This window comes from Ciconia boyciana, chromosome 1, assembly GCF_034638445.1.
Source record: "Ciconia boyciana chromosome 1, ASM3463844v1, whole genome shotgun sequence".
NCBI classification, from domain to species: domain Eukaryota; kingdom Metazoa; phylum Chordata; class Aves; order Ciconiiformes; family Ciconiidae; genus Ciconia; species Ciconia boyciana.
Genome location: NC_132934.1, coordinates 178,492,386 through 178,507,430, shown reverse-complemented (window position 1 = coordinate 178,507,430; position 15,045 = coordinate 178,492,386). Strand labels below are relative to the sequence as shown.

General features: G+C 38.0%; 1 protein-coding gene across 3 annotated transcripts in view; it reads right to left on the bottom strand.

Moving 5' to 3' along the window:
- Positions 1-15,045, bottom strand: part of PCDH9 (protocadherin 9) — a 711,092-nt gene that overhangs the window by 520,252 nt on the left and 175,795 nt on the right. Inside the window, exon 3 of one of the 3 annotated variants that reach the window (XM_072850107.1) lies at positions 7,012-7,227. The exons of the other annotated variants lie outside the window; for them this stretch is intronic. Within the exon in view, the coding sequence (XP_072706208.1) occupies positions 7,207-7,227 (21 nt within the window). The 3' untranslated portion in view covers positions 7,012-7,206. Of the gene's footprint in view, positions 1-7,011; positions 7,228-15,045 lie in introns of those variants that run through there. 3 annotated transcript variants of the gene reach the window in all.

The window sequence follows — 15,045 nt, the reverse complement described above, 5'->3', positions numbered from 1 at the left end:
AATGGATAGATACAAAGCATTAGTCCGCATGTACATATATGTCCATGCGTGACTAGAAAGCTCTTTGGCAATCCCATTAAATGCCAAAAAGACTTCTAAATGGATGTTAAATACAAATTAAAAAATTGAAAGTCTGTAACATGTAGGATGTCTGTCCTTTAGTAACCTTTGGTTTTGAGGTTGAAAAATTGAGATTTGCCATCCACTGATACAGTGACTAATAAGCTAATAAATTTACAGACAGATGAATGCAGAATTCTTGATTTCTCTTTAAAAAGGTGCCTACAACCCAAATGAATTATTTTAATCAAAAACAGAAGAGCCATAAATACTGTGAAAGGACTACGTTTTCAAGAGCTCTACCCAACCAGTACGAACATAAATGAGACTGTTTACTGTGGTACCATTACTTGTGAGTATAAATACTTGCTCTTTTACTAAAGGCAAATGTTTTTTAAACAAATGAATTCCCAAAAGTTGTGTGTATTATAAATGCTTTCACACATGGAAATCATGGGGATTATAGATTATAGTCCATGTTATAGTAAGAAAGAATTATTATCCTTGGAGACTTTGGGCAGGTAATTTCATTATTCTTTCTCCCCTTTGCCTTCCTATTCTTTGACTATGAATCCTATTTTTCTTGTAAGCTCTTTCAAGCAGGAATTATTTATATATGTACTTTAGTCCTCCAGTATTGACTGGGGACTCCAGGAACAATTGTAATATAGTTATAATAAATATATGTATGGATATTCACAGTTGAAGTTGTCATACCTACACTATTGTTACAGTTACTCTAAACCAAGTAGCATCTTCATAGGTATGTGCTATACCAAGCAACCTGATCTCCCTTTTGTCAAAAACTTCTAATTTCTAACAGTTTCTAAAGTTCACTGTAGACTTACTTAATTTATAGTCCTCATCACTTTGTTCCTCCCTTTCTCCCTTCACTTGTCTCCTTTCTGTCCCTCTGCAACATATTGCTACTGTGGGAGGTATTCACACTGTCTAACTTTAGTCAACTAATTTAGGGCTCTGAATCACCCTCTAGGAGTGCCTACCTCATAGAATATGACTATATATGGAATAGGCATTTTTAAACTTAGGTGTTCTAATATGTACTTTCTTCAAATACCCAAAGTAGCTTGGCCTAGGTGGTGTTAATATTCCACTGTATAAAACACTGCCTGTCAAGAGTAAGTGAATTTATGAAGTGTTTGGGTTGCAGATATTTTTTCAATAGTTTAGCACCTTTCATTTTCTCTCACCTAGATTTAACACAGTAAGCACACTATCTGTAGGAAAGTATAAAAGAAAAAAAAGAAAAGAAAAAGATTAAATGCATATGGTATTTACCCATGGAATTTGCTAAAACATTAGTGGAATTTAAAAAGCACATGGCTGCTCAATAAATTGCAGCATTCAGCCAAGGAGGCTGCAGCTGTAAGACAGTACATCCTAACCATGTCTTGACCTTTCTTCTGAGACTGTCAACAAAGGTGCAATTAGAGCAATGATTAGAGCAACACATTTTGTGTTGTGCTAAACACAACTGTTACCAAGGGGACAAAGATCATACATTTTGCTTAACACTGGATTCCTGATTGGCTCCACACAGATCTTCCACTGACAACTACTTTGGTAAGTCTCAAGATGAGAAGCAGGCAACTGCACCACTCACATGCTTTTCTTTTGATCTCTTGGGACACAGAAAAGCTTATACTGTAAATGTCTGAATGATTTCCTGGTACATCGTTGATTTTGTTTAGTTTATCATCTCTCTCACACAAATTAAGCAATCTAAGAATTTACCAAGTTCCTTTTATATCAGGATTTAATGTTAAAACTATTTGTTTCCACATATCACAACAAATTATGTCAGCCATAAATTATGCATCCTAATTCAACATGTTGAGAGCTGCAAGCCAGGTATTCAAGATCAGCTTCTGAAAGCCTGCCCTTCAACCAAGCTATAAGAAAAGGCTTGATCAACATATTTATCAACTATCAATTTATTTAGTTAAAGAATGTTAAATGTGATAAGGTGATGAGAGATAGAAAAAGAAGAAAATTTTTTTTTTCTATTTCAGTTGCAAAATGAATGCATGCAATTTAGACAAAACTTCTAGATGCAAGATGAAAACAATATATAGTTGAATATGGACTGTCCACAGCATAAAAAAGCAGTGTGCTGTGTACTAATGGTAGGGAAAAGACTATAGGATTATACTATAATGTTAAGCTTTTGCTTGGAGTTCCATTGATGGGACACATGCTGGTGATCTCATAGACAAAATAATATAAAGACAACAAATCTATTTTAAATGTACAGGAAAATGTTTAGCTGACATAGGCATACAAAGCATGATTTTGAAAGAAATAAGGCATTTCTATCCATGGTTCATTAAATGTACAAAAAATGTACAGCTAGCAATTACAATTAATTCCTATTTATCAAAAGTTTACTTAAAATGAGTGGAATTTGGTTTACTCAACATAACATTGTCTTTCCTTCCTAATCCGATCTGCTTTCCACCATAGTCATTACTAGGAATTGACCATCTGGGGAGAACCACAAGGATATGGAAAGATGCAAGATCTGCCCAAGCAGGTTTTAAGTACAAGAAATATTTTAAACTGAATCTGTATAAAGGCATACAGACTGACAGTCATGATAGGGCTACTTACTTGGATTTACCAGTTCCTGGGAGGTGGGAAGAGCTTATATAACATACTCTATTTTAAACCTCACATTTCTCAGTTAATGTTATGGACAAACTTCAAACATTTGGTTAAAATTTACAAGGCAATTCAGCAATGTTTGCATGCAAGCTAACTACTGCTTCATTAAAATTCTTCTTTTACAGTTAGGCACAGGTTTAAAATGTTTTTTACCAGTTGTCTCATTTGTAAATTAAGTGCTATGGCTTTTTTTTTTTTTTCTTTTGGTGAGAAAAAAAATATATTGTACAATAGCAAGCTATGATGTAACATTGACACTATTGTCAACACTTCTGGCTGTACTCTAAATCTTTAAATTGCTTTCCTAAAATAACTCTGGCACAAAAAATTCCAGTACCTTGAATATACACATACCTTTGAAATTATAAAAATAAGTTAATTGAATTGATATATTTTTACATTTTAAGGAAAGAGACAGTACAAACTTTATTACTTTGCTATTTTGTGTTGTTCTTTATTTTTTCCCCCCTCCTGTAGCCCTAACTTACTATTGCATGAGTGGCACTGTGTTGTACCTGCTCAATGGAATATGAAGTGGAACCTAAAAATTAAAGGCCAATCTGACTTCACTGTTCAAAATCAGTGAGATCTGAAATTAAACAAAAACCAGATGAACGATGAAAAATGAATTAGAGAGTGAAGCTATGACAGTTGCTATTAAATGAAAAAGCAGTTAACTTCTATTAAGTTACACACTAAAGACTTGCCTTTAAAATAAAGATATTATTCATAGGGCAGCATCCTTTTCAAAAAACTACAAAGATAAATACAACATTTAAGTCTTCAGACTAGAACATCTTGAATGTTAATGACACTCTTGTTTGATATGTTTTTACAATGAATGGTCAGTAAGAGCTTGGGAATATATCACAAGAATTTGCAATACTATATTTAATTTTGATAGGAAAAGATTAAATATTGCCACTGATTCAGCCCTAGGTTCCATATCAATTAGGAAAATTCAAAGGAAGCACTCTGATAATTATGTTTCCAAAAGGCAATCCACTCTAGGGATGGGCAACATTCACACCTGTTGATGTTGCTAACGATATACTAATATACTTAAAATAATACTTAATATGGATGAATAAGGCATGCATATCTTGTGCATAGGCAAGACCTAAGTATCTTGTGAAATCTGTGTTTGTTAGTATGAAGACATAGAAGTTTCTTTTAGTAAGATTCAGCTAGGAGAGTATTTTATTCTCTAACAGATAAATGGCATGATATTTTGTACATTACCTGTCAAATACTTGATTTGATAGATCCTCCATTTCTCAAAGTGGAATCGGTACAGAAAAAAAAATATTTGAAGTTAATGTAATAATTAATGTATCTGTCCATCTAGCTTTAGTGTTTTCAGCTGTTTCCTTCTGGGAACCATACATAATTCTGCTATGAGAATTTTGACTGGATGGTTTGAGGATCACAGTTTGTCTTACATAGACAAGTATAATTAAAAGTGTCAGGAAAAAAAATCAATGTCCTTGAAAAATAGAGTGCCATCACAAAAAAAAAGTGAAATCAGAAGTGATTTGAGAGTGTTCATAAAGAACAGCTTTTCAGCTACATCTTTGTCACATTTGGATGAAATCTGAGTTCCACTGAAGCAAAAACCAAAATTCCTACTGATTTTTACTGATAGAATTTTTACCTTTAAGTGAATTTTTAAGAACTGAATAGAACAATTGCACATGTTTATGTCAATGTAACCAGACATAACCAAAATGATTAGTTCGTTCTTTTGTAACTAAGCAACATAGAGACAGGAGCGGGGTAGACAATACTTTAATGTTGTGTTTGTACATCTATGGCTATGGATATGCTACTATGCATCAAAGACAATTGTGACTCTAACTTCATGCACCATGAAGAAGGGAAGCAAGTTACGTAAGCAAGGTGGGATCGTGCACGTCCAGAAGAAGGAGTCAACTAAAGGACACACCTGTACAACCACCAAGGACCACCAGAGACCCCCACAGAAGCCCCTCGGAGCTCAAAGATGCATGTGTAATGACCACACGAATATGATAATTCGTTCTGGGAAATAGAATGAGTATGCATGATCATTCCGGGAAATTTGATGCATATGTATGTAATTGGACTATACAAGTTGCGGCTGGTAAGTAACCATAAGTAACCTGCGGTATGCACGCTAGGTGGAACGATCCCCCATGCATCTGGTGCCGTAATAAAGAATGCCTGCTTCTTAATACTGCATTGGTGTTAAGGAGTTTGATTCCCGATTTTGGTGACATCTCTATGATTGTATATAAGTGGAAAATCCCCAGTAAGAGCAGCAACAATACGTTGTCCCACTTCTTGATTAAGTGTAGGATAGATGAGCAAGAATCTTACACAGAAACTTTTTTATAGCTGTGAATCTCAGGAAAAAAAGGCAAAAAAAAAAAGCAGCTAAAATTCAGAAAGGTTACCTTTTGTGCCTCATAATTCTATTAGTTTGCTTAGCCTAAAGAAAAAAAAAAAATCATAATGATTTTAGGGTTTATATAAACTTGAAATGCAGAGGTACTAAAAATGCCACCCAAGCCTGCTCCCAGTAGTTACAGAAACTCCCATGACCTGAAGCTGATGGGTTTCTTTTCACAAATTTAAGGATATGAAACAGGACCTTCCAAACAAACAGGTGTGTTAGCCAATATAATCCCTCACAGCTTATTCCTACTGTGTTGCTTCTCTCATCTTGTACATTCAAATTATAACCATTGATACCACTCCCCAAGAAGAAGTCATTACCAAGCACTAACAGGATGGGGGCAGGGAAGGTATTAAAACATTCCATTTGAAAAATGCAGCATCTCTCATGGGTTCTAATATCCTGTTAAAGTGTGGGGAAACGCATGTGGATGCACAGCCTTTTAAGGAAAGGAGGGAACCAAGAAGCCTGCCTGAAAAGCACTGATAAATCTTTTCTATGTTCACATTAATATAGGTTCTAGGGAAAAAGAAAAAAAAAAATCCTGTGAAAAAATGTGCCGATTCTGCACTGGAATATTATCAGGATACGGATTTATTTCAGACAGCGTTTTAATGCTTATTTATTGATACATTTTATCATGGTGGGTTTACATGAAAAATAGTGGGCTACAGGCTTCTTTTAATGAGTGACAGCCTCCTAGAGATGTTGAAAAGTATTCTGTGATATTCTCCCAAATGGCAATGCACCATTAAAAAGGCATATATTTATCTCTTAATACTATCTGAATACACACACATTTCAAGAGATATATTAACCCACAGCAAATGCAAAGCACAGATATTTTCAGTACGAAGCCAGCAGCAGGCACAGTATTCTCACTGTTTTCTATACGCATTGTTTCTGCAAAACTCAGTCTTCAATCACCTAACGTTAGGTAGTTTTCTTAGGTTTGGCTAGCAAACTGTAAAGACTTAAGTAACTTTTTATTATGTTGCTGCTTATTTTGCAAATATATTGTGAAAAGCATTCAGCTTTGAATTGTTCACTGCAGTGAGCTCATATTTTTGGTATACATTTTTCCCCTCTAAATTAACTAAGTGGCACACAGTACAGTTTCTGTTCTCATATTTGATGCAAAAGTATCATTAATATAACATTATGTTCATTAATAGGTGTGACTGTACAATTTATGTTCTATCCCTGTCACTTTCTTATGCTGCACAAGCACTGTGGTATTTTAGAACCTTCCAAAATTAAGTGAAGAGCACCAAGTTTTCTTCCTATTCTTCCTTCAAATAAGAAACTCTATTTAAGTTTTTGATTGTGCTATATTATACTGATAATTTTGTGTTTCTGTGCACATAAAAAAAGGTCATAGTGGCAAGTTTTACTGTTACTCTCTTATAATTCAGCTTCCTATATTTGACTATATCAAAATAGCTTGCTCTAGGAAAAATAATATATATAGTATATATACTCATATACACACACAGATATACATGTGTATGCATATATATATGTATGTATCATTGGTCCACAGATAGCCATAGATTATATTCCATGTTCTACCCTCAAATCTTGTTAGGTTCCAGTACTAGTTGTAGAGAGGTTACTAGCATTTTAATAGGCTTGCTCAGAAAAGAGAGACTTGATACCTGTTGTCAACCTCCATTTCACCCAAAATAGTTTGTTTTGGGGTTGGGTGGACTATGGTATGGAAAATACTGTATTTCCTTCAGAAAAAACTTTGGCAATATCACAAGAAGTTCTAGTTGTCCTTATAGTTCTTTTACCAAACAGGTAGGATCTGAGTTGCAGGTGGCTGATCACATTTCCACCAATATGTTCAGGATCTCTTTTAGTGTCCGTTCTGAATTCAAGGCAGTGGCATGCATCTGTGCAAGGTGTCCCAAGCAGTCTGAGGAGCCTTCCTCTGTGCAAGCAATCTTCTTCGTGAGGAAAGGTGGTGGAGTCTGTTGCATACTGTAGGCAGTCAGGGTTGATGAAGCAGACAGACTCTCTCAGGGAGAGGATGGGGAACACTTGAGAGAAAGAGAGAGAGATAGCAGGAAATAAGCAGGCCTAGGGGATGTCAGGACATATAAAGCCTCAAAATAGGTTTGCCTTTCCCCTTTTCCACAAGAACTATGGGGATTCCAAATCTTAAAATATCTTGGTTCATATCAGATTTTGAAAGAAACACTGGAAAATTAACAGCTGCTTAGACCTTACCACTAGTTTCCTTTTTTTCCTTATTTTCATACAAGGTCTTGAATGTAAGAAGTAGACTTTTACACCTCTGCCTGTTTAGACTGATTAGATTCCTGTTTTCTAGGATTCTCACCAAGACAATGTTAAGAACTGCTATGTTAAAAGCTTTCTCCATCTTAATTTTGAATGTGTCTGCCAAACATACTGAATGAATTAACTACTTTTCCATCCTCTGTCCTTAATTTCCATAGTTGTGGTCACAAAGAGCATAGTTGTCTCTCAAACATTTAGCTTTAATTGTGAAGGTATCTGGCCGTTAACCTTGTTAGAGTCACAAAATAAATGTGGCAAGAACAATATTCCTCTCAAGAGACTAACTCAGTCTCCACATCAGTTAGAGACTAAGTCATTTTGGGATATGATGGAAAATGAAGCAAAACTTTTCTCAAAGATTAAAAAAATGCATATATATTGTCAATTTTCATCATAGCAAAAAGTTAACAGCAGGGTGCTTCAAGGCACCATACAAGGACCAGGTGTTCAAAATATATTAATTAATGTGAAAAAAAAAAAGAGTGAACAGCAATGTGGCAAAATTTGCAGATAACACAAAAAAATTATGTTAACCAAGTCTGAAGAAAACAAGAAACTTCAGAGGTAACTGACCAACCTAGACAGATGGGTCATATTAAAAGAGGTGAAAATAATTTATTTAAATGCAAAGCAATGCATATTGGTGGAAAAAAACAAAAAAAAACAAAAAAACAACCTATAACAAATCATTCACTTTACCAGAGATCTCAATTAAGAGCACCAACGTAGGAAAAACACCTGGGCCTCACTACAGACAGCTCAATGAAGAGCCCTGTTCGATGTGCAGCTGCAGTCAAAAAAGCAAATAAAATGTTAAGATGCATAAGAAAAAAGCTGGGGAATAAGAAAGAAAACATAATGTCATTATATGAATCAATTTTCCTTCCTCTGGAATAACGTGAGGTACTGGTCACCCCATCACAAAAAAGATATTACTGAATTAGAAGGTATTCAGAGAAGAGTGATTGTGATAATTAGGCATATAGAGAAGCCTTCATATGAAAAGACTGAAAAAAATTTGAATTGTTAACCTTAGAAAAAAAGATGAATAAGGAGGGATATGATGAAAGGATAAAAATGGTAAGTGGCAAAGAGAAAATAGATCAGGAGCTTCTGTAGTCCTGCATCTCATAATTCAGGAACAAAAGGACACTAAGTGAAAGTGAAAAGCAGTAGCTCCAAATCTGATAAAAGGACATACTTTTTAATGCAACACAATTAGATTACGGAACTCAATGCCACAGGATGTCACTGATGTCAAGACCTCACCAAGATTCAAAGAAGAACTTGGCACTTACAACTCTTGATATTCTTGGTAATCTTATGCAGACTAACTGTTAAAAAGTTTTGAAAGAGAGGTTGTGTGCCATGTCTCATGACAACACTTCTAAAAATAATTTGGAGAAAAGTTCCCTGGAAGTAGATTTTTCCCATCTCTGACTATTTGATTACTTTATGCTTTGCTTGTTTTGTTTGCATTTTCCCTTGAGACATAGAATCATAGAATCATTAAGGTTGGAAAAGACCTTTAAGATCATCAAGTCCAACCGTTAACCTAGCACTGCCAAGTCCACCACTACACCATGTCCCTAAGCACCACGTACTCATGTCTTTTAAATACCTGCAGGGATGGAGACTCAACCACTTCACTGGACAGCCTCTTCCAATGCTTGACAACCTTTTTGGTGAAGAAATTTTTCCAAATATCCAATCTAAACCTCCCATGGTGCAACTTGAGGCCATTTCCTCTTGTCCTACTGCCTGTTACTTGGGAGAAGAGACCAACACCCACCTCACTACAACCTCCTTTCAGGTAGTTGGAGAGAGCAATAAGGTCTCCTGTCAGCCTCCTTTTCTCCAGGCTAAACAACCCCAGTTCCCTCAGCCGCTCCTCAGAAGACTTGTGCTCTAGACCCTTCACCAGCTTCATTGCCCTTCTTTGGACACCTCAATGTCTTCTTGTAGTGAGGGGCCCAAAACTGAACACAGGATTCAAGGAGTGGCCGCACCAGTGCCAAGTACAGGGGGACAATCCCTTCCTTAGTCCTGCTGGCCACACTATTTCTAATACAAGCCAGGATGCTATTGGCCTTCTTGTCCACCTGGGCACACAGCCAGTTCATATTCAGCCGGTTACTGACCAACACCCCCAGGTCCTTTTCTGCAAGGCAGCTTTCCAGCCACTCTTCCCCAAGCCTGTAGCATTGCATGGGGTTGTTGTGACCCAAGTGCAGGACCTTGCACTTGGCCTTGTTGAACCTCATACAATTGGTCTTGGCCCATCGATCCAGCCTGTCCAGGTCCCTCTGTAGAGCCTTCCTACCATCAAGCAGAATCAACACTCTTGCCCACCCTGGTGTCATCTGCACTTACTGAGGATGCACTCGATCCCCTCATCCAGATCATTGATAAAGATATTAAACAGAACTGGCCCCAATACTGAGCTCTGGGGAACACTGCTTGTGACTGGCTGCCAACTGGATTTAACTCCATTCACCAGAACTCTTTGGGCTCAGCCATCCAGCCAGATTTTTACCCAGCAAAGAGTACACCCGTGCAAGCCATGAGCAGCCAGTTTCTTCAGGAGAATGCTGTGGGAAACAGTGTCAAAGGCTTTACTAAAGTCTACGTAGACAACATCTACAGCCTTTCCCTCACCCACTAAGTGGGTCACCTTGTCATAGAAGGAGATCAGGTTAGTCAAGCAGGACCTGCCTTTCACAAACCCATGCTAACTGGGCCTGATCACCTGGTTGTCCTGTACGTGCTGTGTGATGGCACTCAAGACGACCTGCTCCATAACCTTCCCTGGCACCAAGGTGAGACTGACAGGCCTGTAGTTCCCTGGATCCTCCTTCTGGCCCTTCTTCTGGATGGGCATCACATTTGCTAACCTCCAGTCAACTTGGACCTCTCCAGTTAGGGGAGCAGCCAGGACTGCTGATAAATGATTGAAAGGGGCTTGGTGAGCATTTCCACCAGCTCCCTCAGTACCCTTGGGTGGATCCCATCCAGCCCCATAGACTTGTGTGTGTCTAAGTGGTGCAGCAGGTTGCTAACCATTTCCCCTTGGATTATGAGGGTTTCATTCTGCTGCCCATCCCTGTCTTCCAGCTCAGTGGGCTGGGTACCCGGAGAACAATTGGTCTTACCATTAAAGACTGAGGCAAAGAAGGCATTAAGTACCTCAGCCTTTTCCTCACCCTTTGTCACTATGTTTCTCCCCGCATCCAATAAAGGATGGAGATTCTCCTTAGCCCTCCTTTTGTTGCTAATGGATTTATAGACACATTTTCTACTGTCTTTCATGGCAGTAGCTAGATTAAGTTCTAGTTGGGCTTTGGCCCTTCTAATTTTCTCCCTGCATAACCTCATGACATCCTGTAGTCCTCCTGAGTTGCCTGCCCCTTCTTCCAAAGGTCATAAAACCCTCTTTTTTTCCTTAGTTCCAGCCAAAGCTCTCTGTTCAGCCAGGCTGCTCTTCTTCCCCGCTGGCTCATTTTTCAGCAGATGGGGACAGCCTGCTCTTGTGCCTTTAAGATTTCCTTCTTCAAGAATGTCCAGCCTTCCTGGACTCTTTTGCCCTTTAGGGCTGCCTCCCAGGGGACTCTGTCAACCCGTCTCCTAAACAGGCCAAAGTCTGCCCTCTGGAAGTCCAAGGTGGCAGTTCTGCTGACCCCCCTCCTTACTCCTCCAAGAATTGAAAACTCTATCATTTCGTGATTGCTATGCCTGACATCCTCCAACCGTCACATCACCCACAAGTCCTCTGTTCACAAAAACCATTTCCAATGGGGCACCTTCCCTAGTTGGCTCACTCACCAGCTGTGTCAGGAAGTTCTCTGCCACACACTCCAGGAACCTCCTAGACTGTTTCCTCTCTGCTGTATTGTATTTCCAGCAGACATCTGGTAAGTTGAAATCCCCCACGAGAACAAGGGCTAGCAATTGTGATACTTCTCCCAGTTGCCTATAGAATATTTCATCAGCCTCTTCATCCTGGTTGGGTGGTCTATAACAGCCTCCCACCATGATATCTGCCTTGCTGGCCTTCCTCCTGATTCTTACCCACAAACATTCAACCCTATTGTCACCATCATTAAGCTCTAGGCAATCAAAACTCTCTGTAACATACAGGGCTCCCCCACTGCCTCTCCTTCCTTGTCTATCCTTTCTGAAGAGTTTAGAGCCATCCATTGCAGCACTCCAGTTGTGCGAGTCATTTTCCGTGATGGCAACTATATCATAGTTTTCCAGTTTCACAATGGCTTCCAGCTCTTCCTGTTTGTTGCCCATGCTGCGTGCACTGGTGTAGATGCACTTCAGTTGGGCTATTGATCCTGTCACCTTTTTGTGGGGAGAAGTCCTAATTCCTACATAACCATTCTCAGGCACTTTCATATTTTCTAACACATCCACAACCCTTTCATCTTTGCTGCTGCATGGATCTCCATCCCCTACCTCCACTGAGATGGCAGACCGAAGGACCTTGCTAGCACACCATCCCTCAAATATTGGCGTGCTGCTCCCAGGCTTATCTCTAGCGAGCCTGGTTTTATCCCTTTCCCCGTTCAAATCTAGTTTAAAGCTCTTTCAATGAGCCCTGCTAACTCCTGTTCAAAGAGGCAGTCTTGGAGGGAGACTGTGTAATAATGAATTGCTATTCTGATCCATTTACCACCCTAGTGTCTTAGTATCTCCTACAAAATCCTAGTTTTAGGACTTCGGTCTTCCCTTTTGCATAATAATTGTCGTATGCTCTATTGTATTCCATCCCACTCCATTCCAGTTAGCTGACTGTATTTTTCACCCATTGTCAATTAGTATAACCATTGCCATAAGCTATATAGCACTGTGCATGTGTTTGGAGCAACTGTGAAATTTCTAGATGCAGAACCAAATACATTTTTTCTGTGGCAGCTATACAATTGGTTCCATGTGTCCTAATTGTCTTCAAGCCCTACCTTAACCTCCAGCTATGCTGTTGACATCTTGCTTCACATCCTGCAGCTGGAAGACATATGCAATGTCTCCAAAAAAGAGACACTTTTCTTCTTATGCTTCCTATTCTCCACAGTTTCCTTACCACATTTTTTTCTCCTTTCTGCTTGTCTTGCTGCTCAGCGAGATAAGGTGTTCTTCTTCCCCCTTTTTGTTCTTAAACTATTTCTTTTTAATTCATTAGCTTTTCTTTCCCTAGTTCTTTCTTATATGAAGACTTTCAGTGAAAGTAAATAATGATAGGCACAAGCATAAAAGAGCTTTTCCTCAAATCAGATCTGTTAACTGAAAACTGAATCAAAAAGAGAGTGTGAAAGATACTTGGTAGAAGCAGGATCGTTGATTTTGAACAGTATTCTCAAATAATTCTTACTACCACTGTTATTAATTTCATTACATTCTCAAAGCTGGGGGAGGAGAAAACCTTTAAGTTTTATAAGTATCTGTTAGAGGGTTTGGAGGAAAATCGTAGTAGTCTATTTATTATTATTGGTATTATACTAAAAGCCAATTTAATTATATAGCATTGAAACCACCTACAATTTTCAAAGATTCAGATTCAACCAACTTGTCACAGGTCTCATTCAACAGAAGCTATTAAACTAGATAGCAGGGAGATAAACCATACTGGTATCTTTATAGAGGTTCAATTAACTGCTACGGTTGCTTTCGTCTGACACCTACCCAGCACAAAACCTGTTACTAGAAAGTAAGTGAAGATATTGGGGGTGGGGGCACATAGAACAGCTGTGTTTGTAGGGATGGCTAGGTGAACAAAATGCTGGAGGGACGTAACTGCCTTGAAGAGAAGCTGAATTCAGACAGTGCTCACGAAATGGACACTGCAGAGAGACTGTGAAGATACCTGACCCAGGGATAATACTTGAGAGAAGATGGGCAGCCCCAATTGAGCTAAGATGTGACTAGCTACTACAAAGAAAGATGTCTTCTCTCCTTCTCCAACAACCTCCATCACTGGAGTTTTTCAAGATGCAATTGGACAGGGTGCTAGATAATCTCACTGAGGCTCCCTTTGCCACAAAAGGTTGGACCAGATGATCTTTTGAGGTCCCTTCCAACCTGGGCTGTTCTATGATTCTATGAATTGCCTCTGCTTTGGTTCTGTTCATTTTTTCTCAGCTTTCAGATGCATGCCTCACTAATCAGACATGGTCCTATGATTATTTTCTCCTTTTTTCCAGGAAAAAATATTGAAGTAGCATAAAAAGTGTATGTTCTACCATTCCCGTCTTGAGCTGGTATATCCTGCACAACGCTACAAACCACCATGTGGATTACATATTTGTGTCAGCGTGTCTTTTGAGACATCCACATTGCACTCACCATATGGTTTAGATATGTCTGAGGGTTTACAGTTAGTCTGCAAGACTGGTTTTAGGCTGAATCCAGTCCACAGGACATGCACTGAACACACTCTGGCGTAAGTATGCTATTGTAGTACAATGTTCATTAGCAAAAGAGGAGGGGCTGCTTAGCAAAAACAAGGAATTTAATTTTAAAAGCCTAGAACAAATGGATCCTATATTATGTGGGATGATAAAAAGTATGAGTACTGCTGGTGTCACAGGAATACAAGAGGTGTTTCCGGCCTATGAGTATTTACAAACATGAGCTCAAGATAATAAAAATTTAAAAGATTAAGAACAATACACATACCAATTAAGACTTAATTCTCATTGATAAGAATTCCACAATTATGAAACAATGAAATACCTTTAATTTGAAAGCCACCTACTGGGAAAAGAGTGTATTGTAACTTTTCTTATTAAGTACTACACAAATGCAAAAAATATACCCTAATGCTAATAATACTAATGCAAATAATGCAAATAAATGCAAATAATACTAATGCTGCATAAATACCATATTTCCAGCCATATTTTGTCCATTTTATTTTTTACTAACAACCACTTCATTTTAAGTTAGCTTCTTTCTCAATATTTCATATTGTGAAAGAAGTAGCAGAATGTCTTATCAGGAAGGTAGATTTAGCTAAGTTATCACTATTTTGCAATAAAAAGTTTTCACCTAGATGCCCATACTACCTTTTCAAGTTTGCCAACCTACCTTTTCAAGTCAAGTCCTCTGGTCTAAATTTTGTCATTAGCTAAAAAGCGTGGCCTGAAGTCCAATAGTATTTTCATATGAAAAATCTACACAATTACTGAAAACAATTCCAAATAATTTACTTTCCCTTTCTTAGTAAAGAAGCATAAATGTCAGCCAACTACTAAAATAAAAGATAAAATAATTAATTATGGTTATGCAAAATTACATTTCCCACAATAACATTACCTCATTCATGTTACACAAATGCATGCTATCTTCTTGTTTTGCATATGAAATCAAAACAGTGTATTGTGCTTTTTTTCCTATACCTCATATTGAGTATGTGTTATTATACATTGTGCCTGGTATGGACAAATACACTTCTCTTACCATGAAAACAATCTTCTCATGTTAGAAGTTCAGATCCAATTAGATTAGCTAGAAATGTGCATGGAATGAAATATGGCTGGGATAGATTTTAGCAG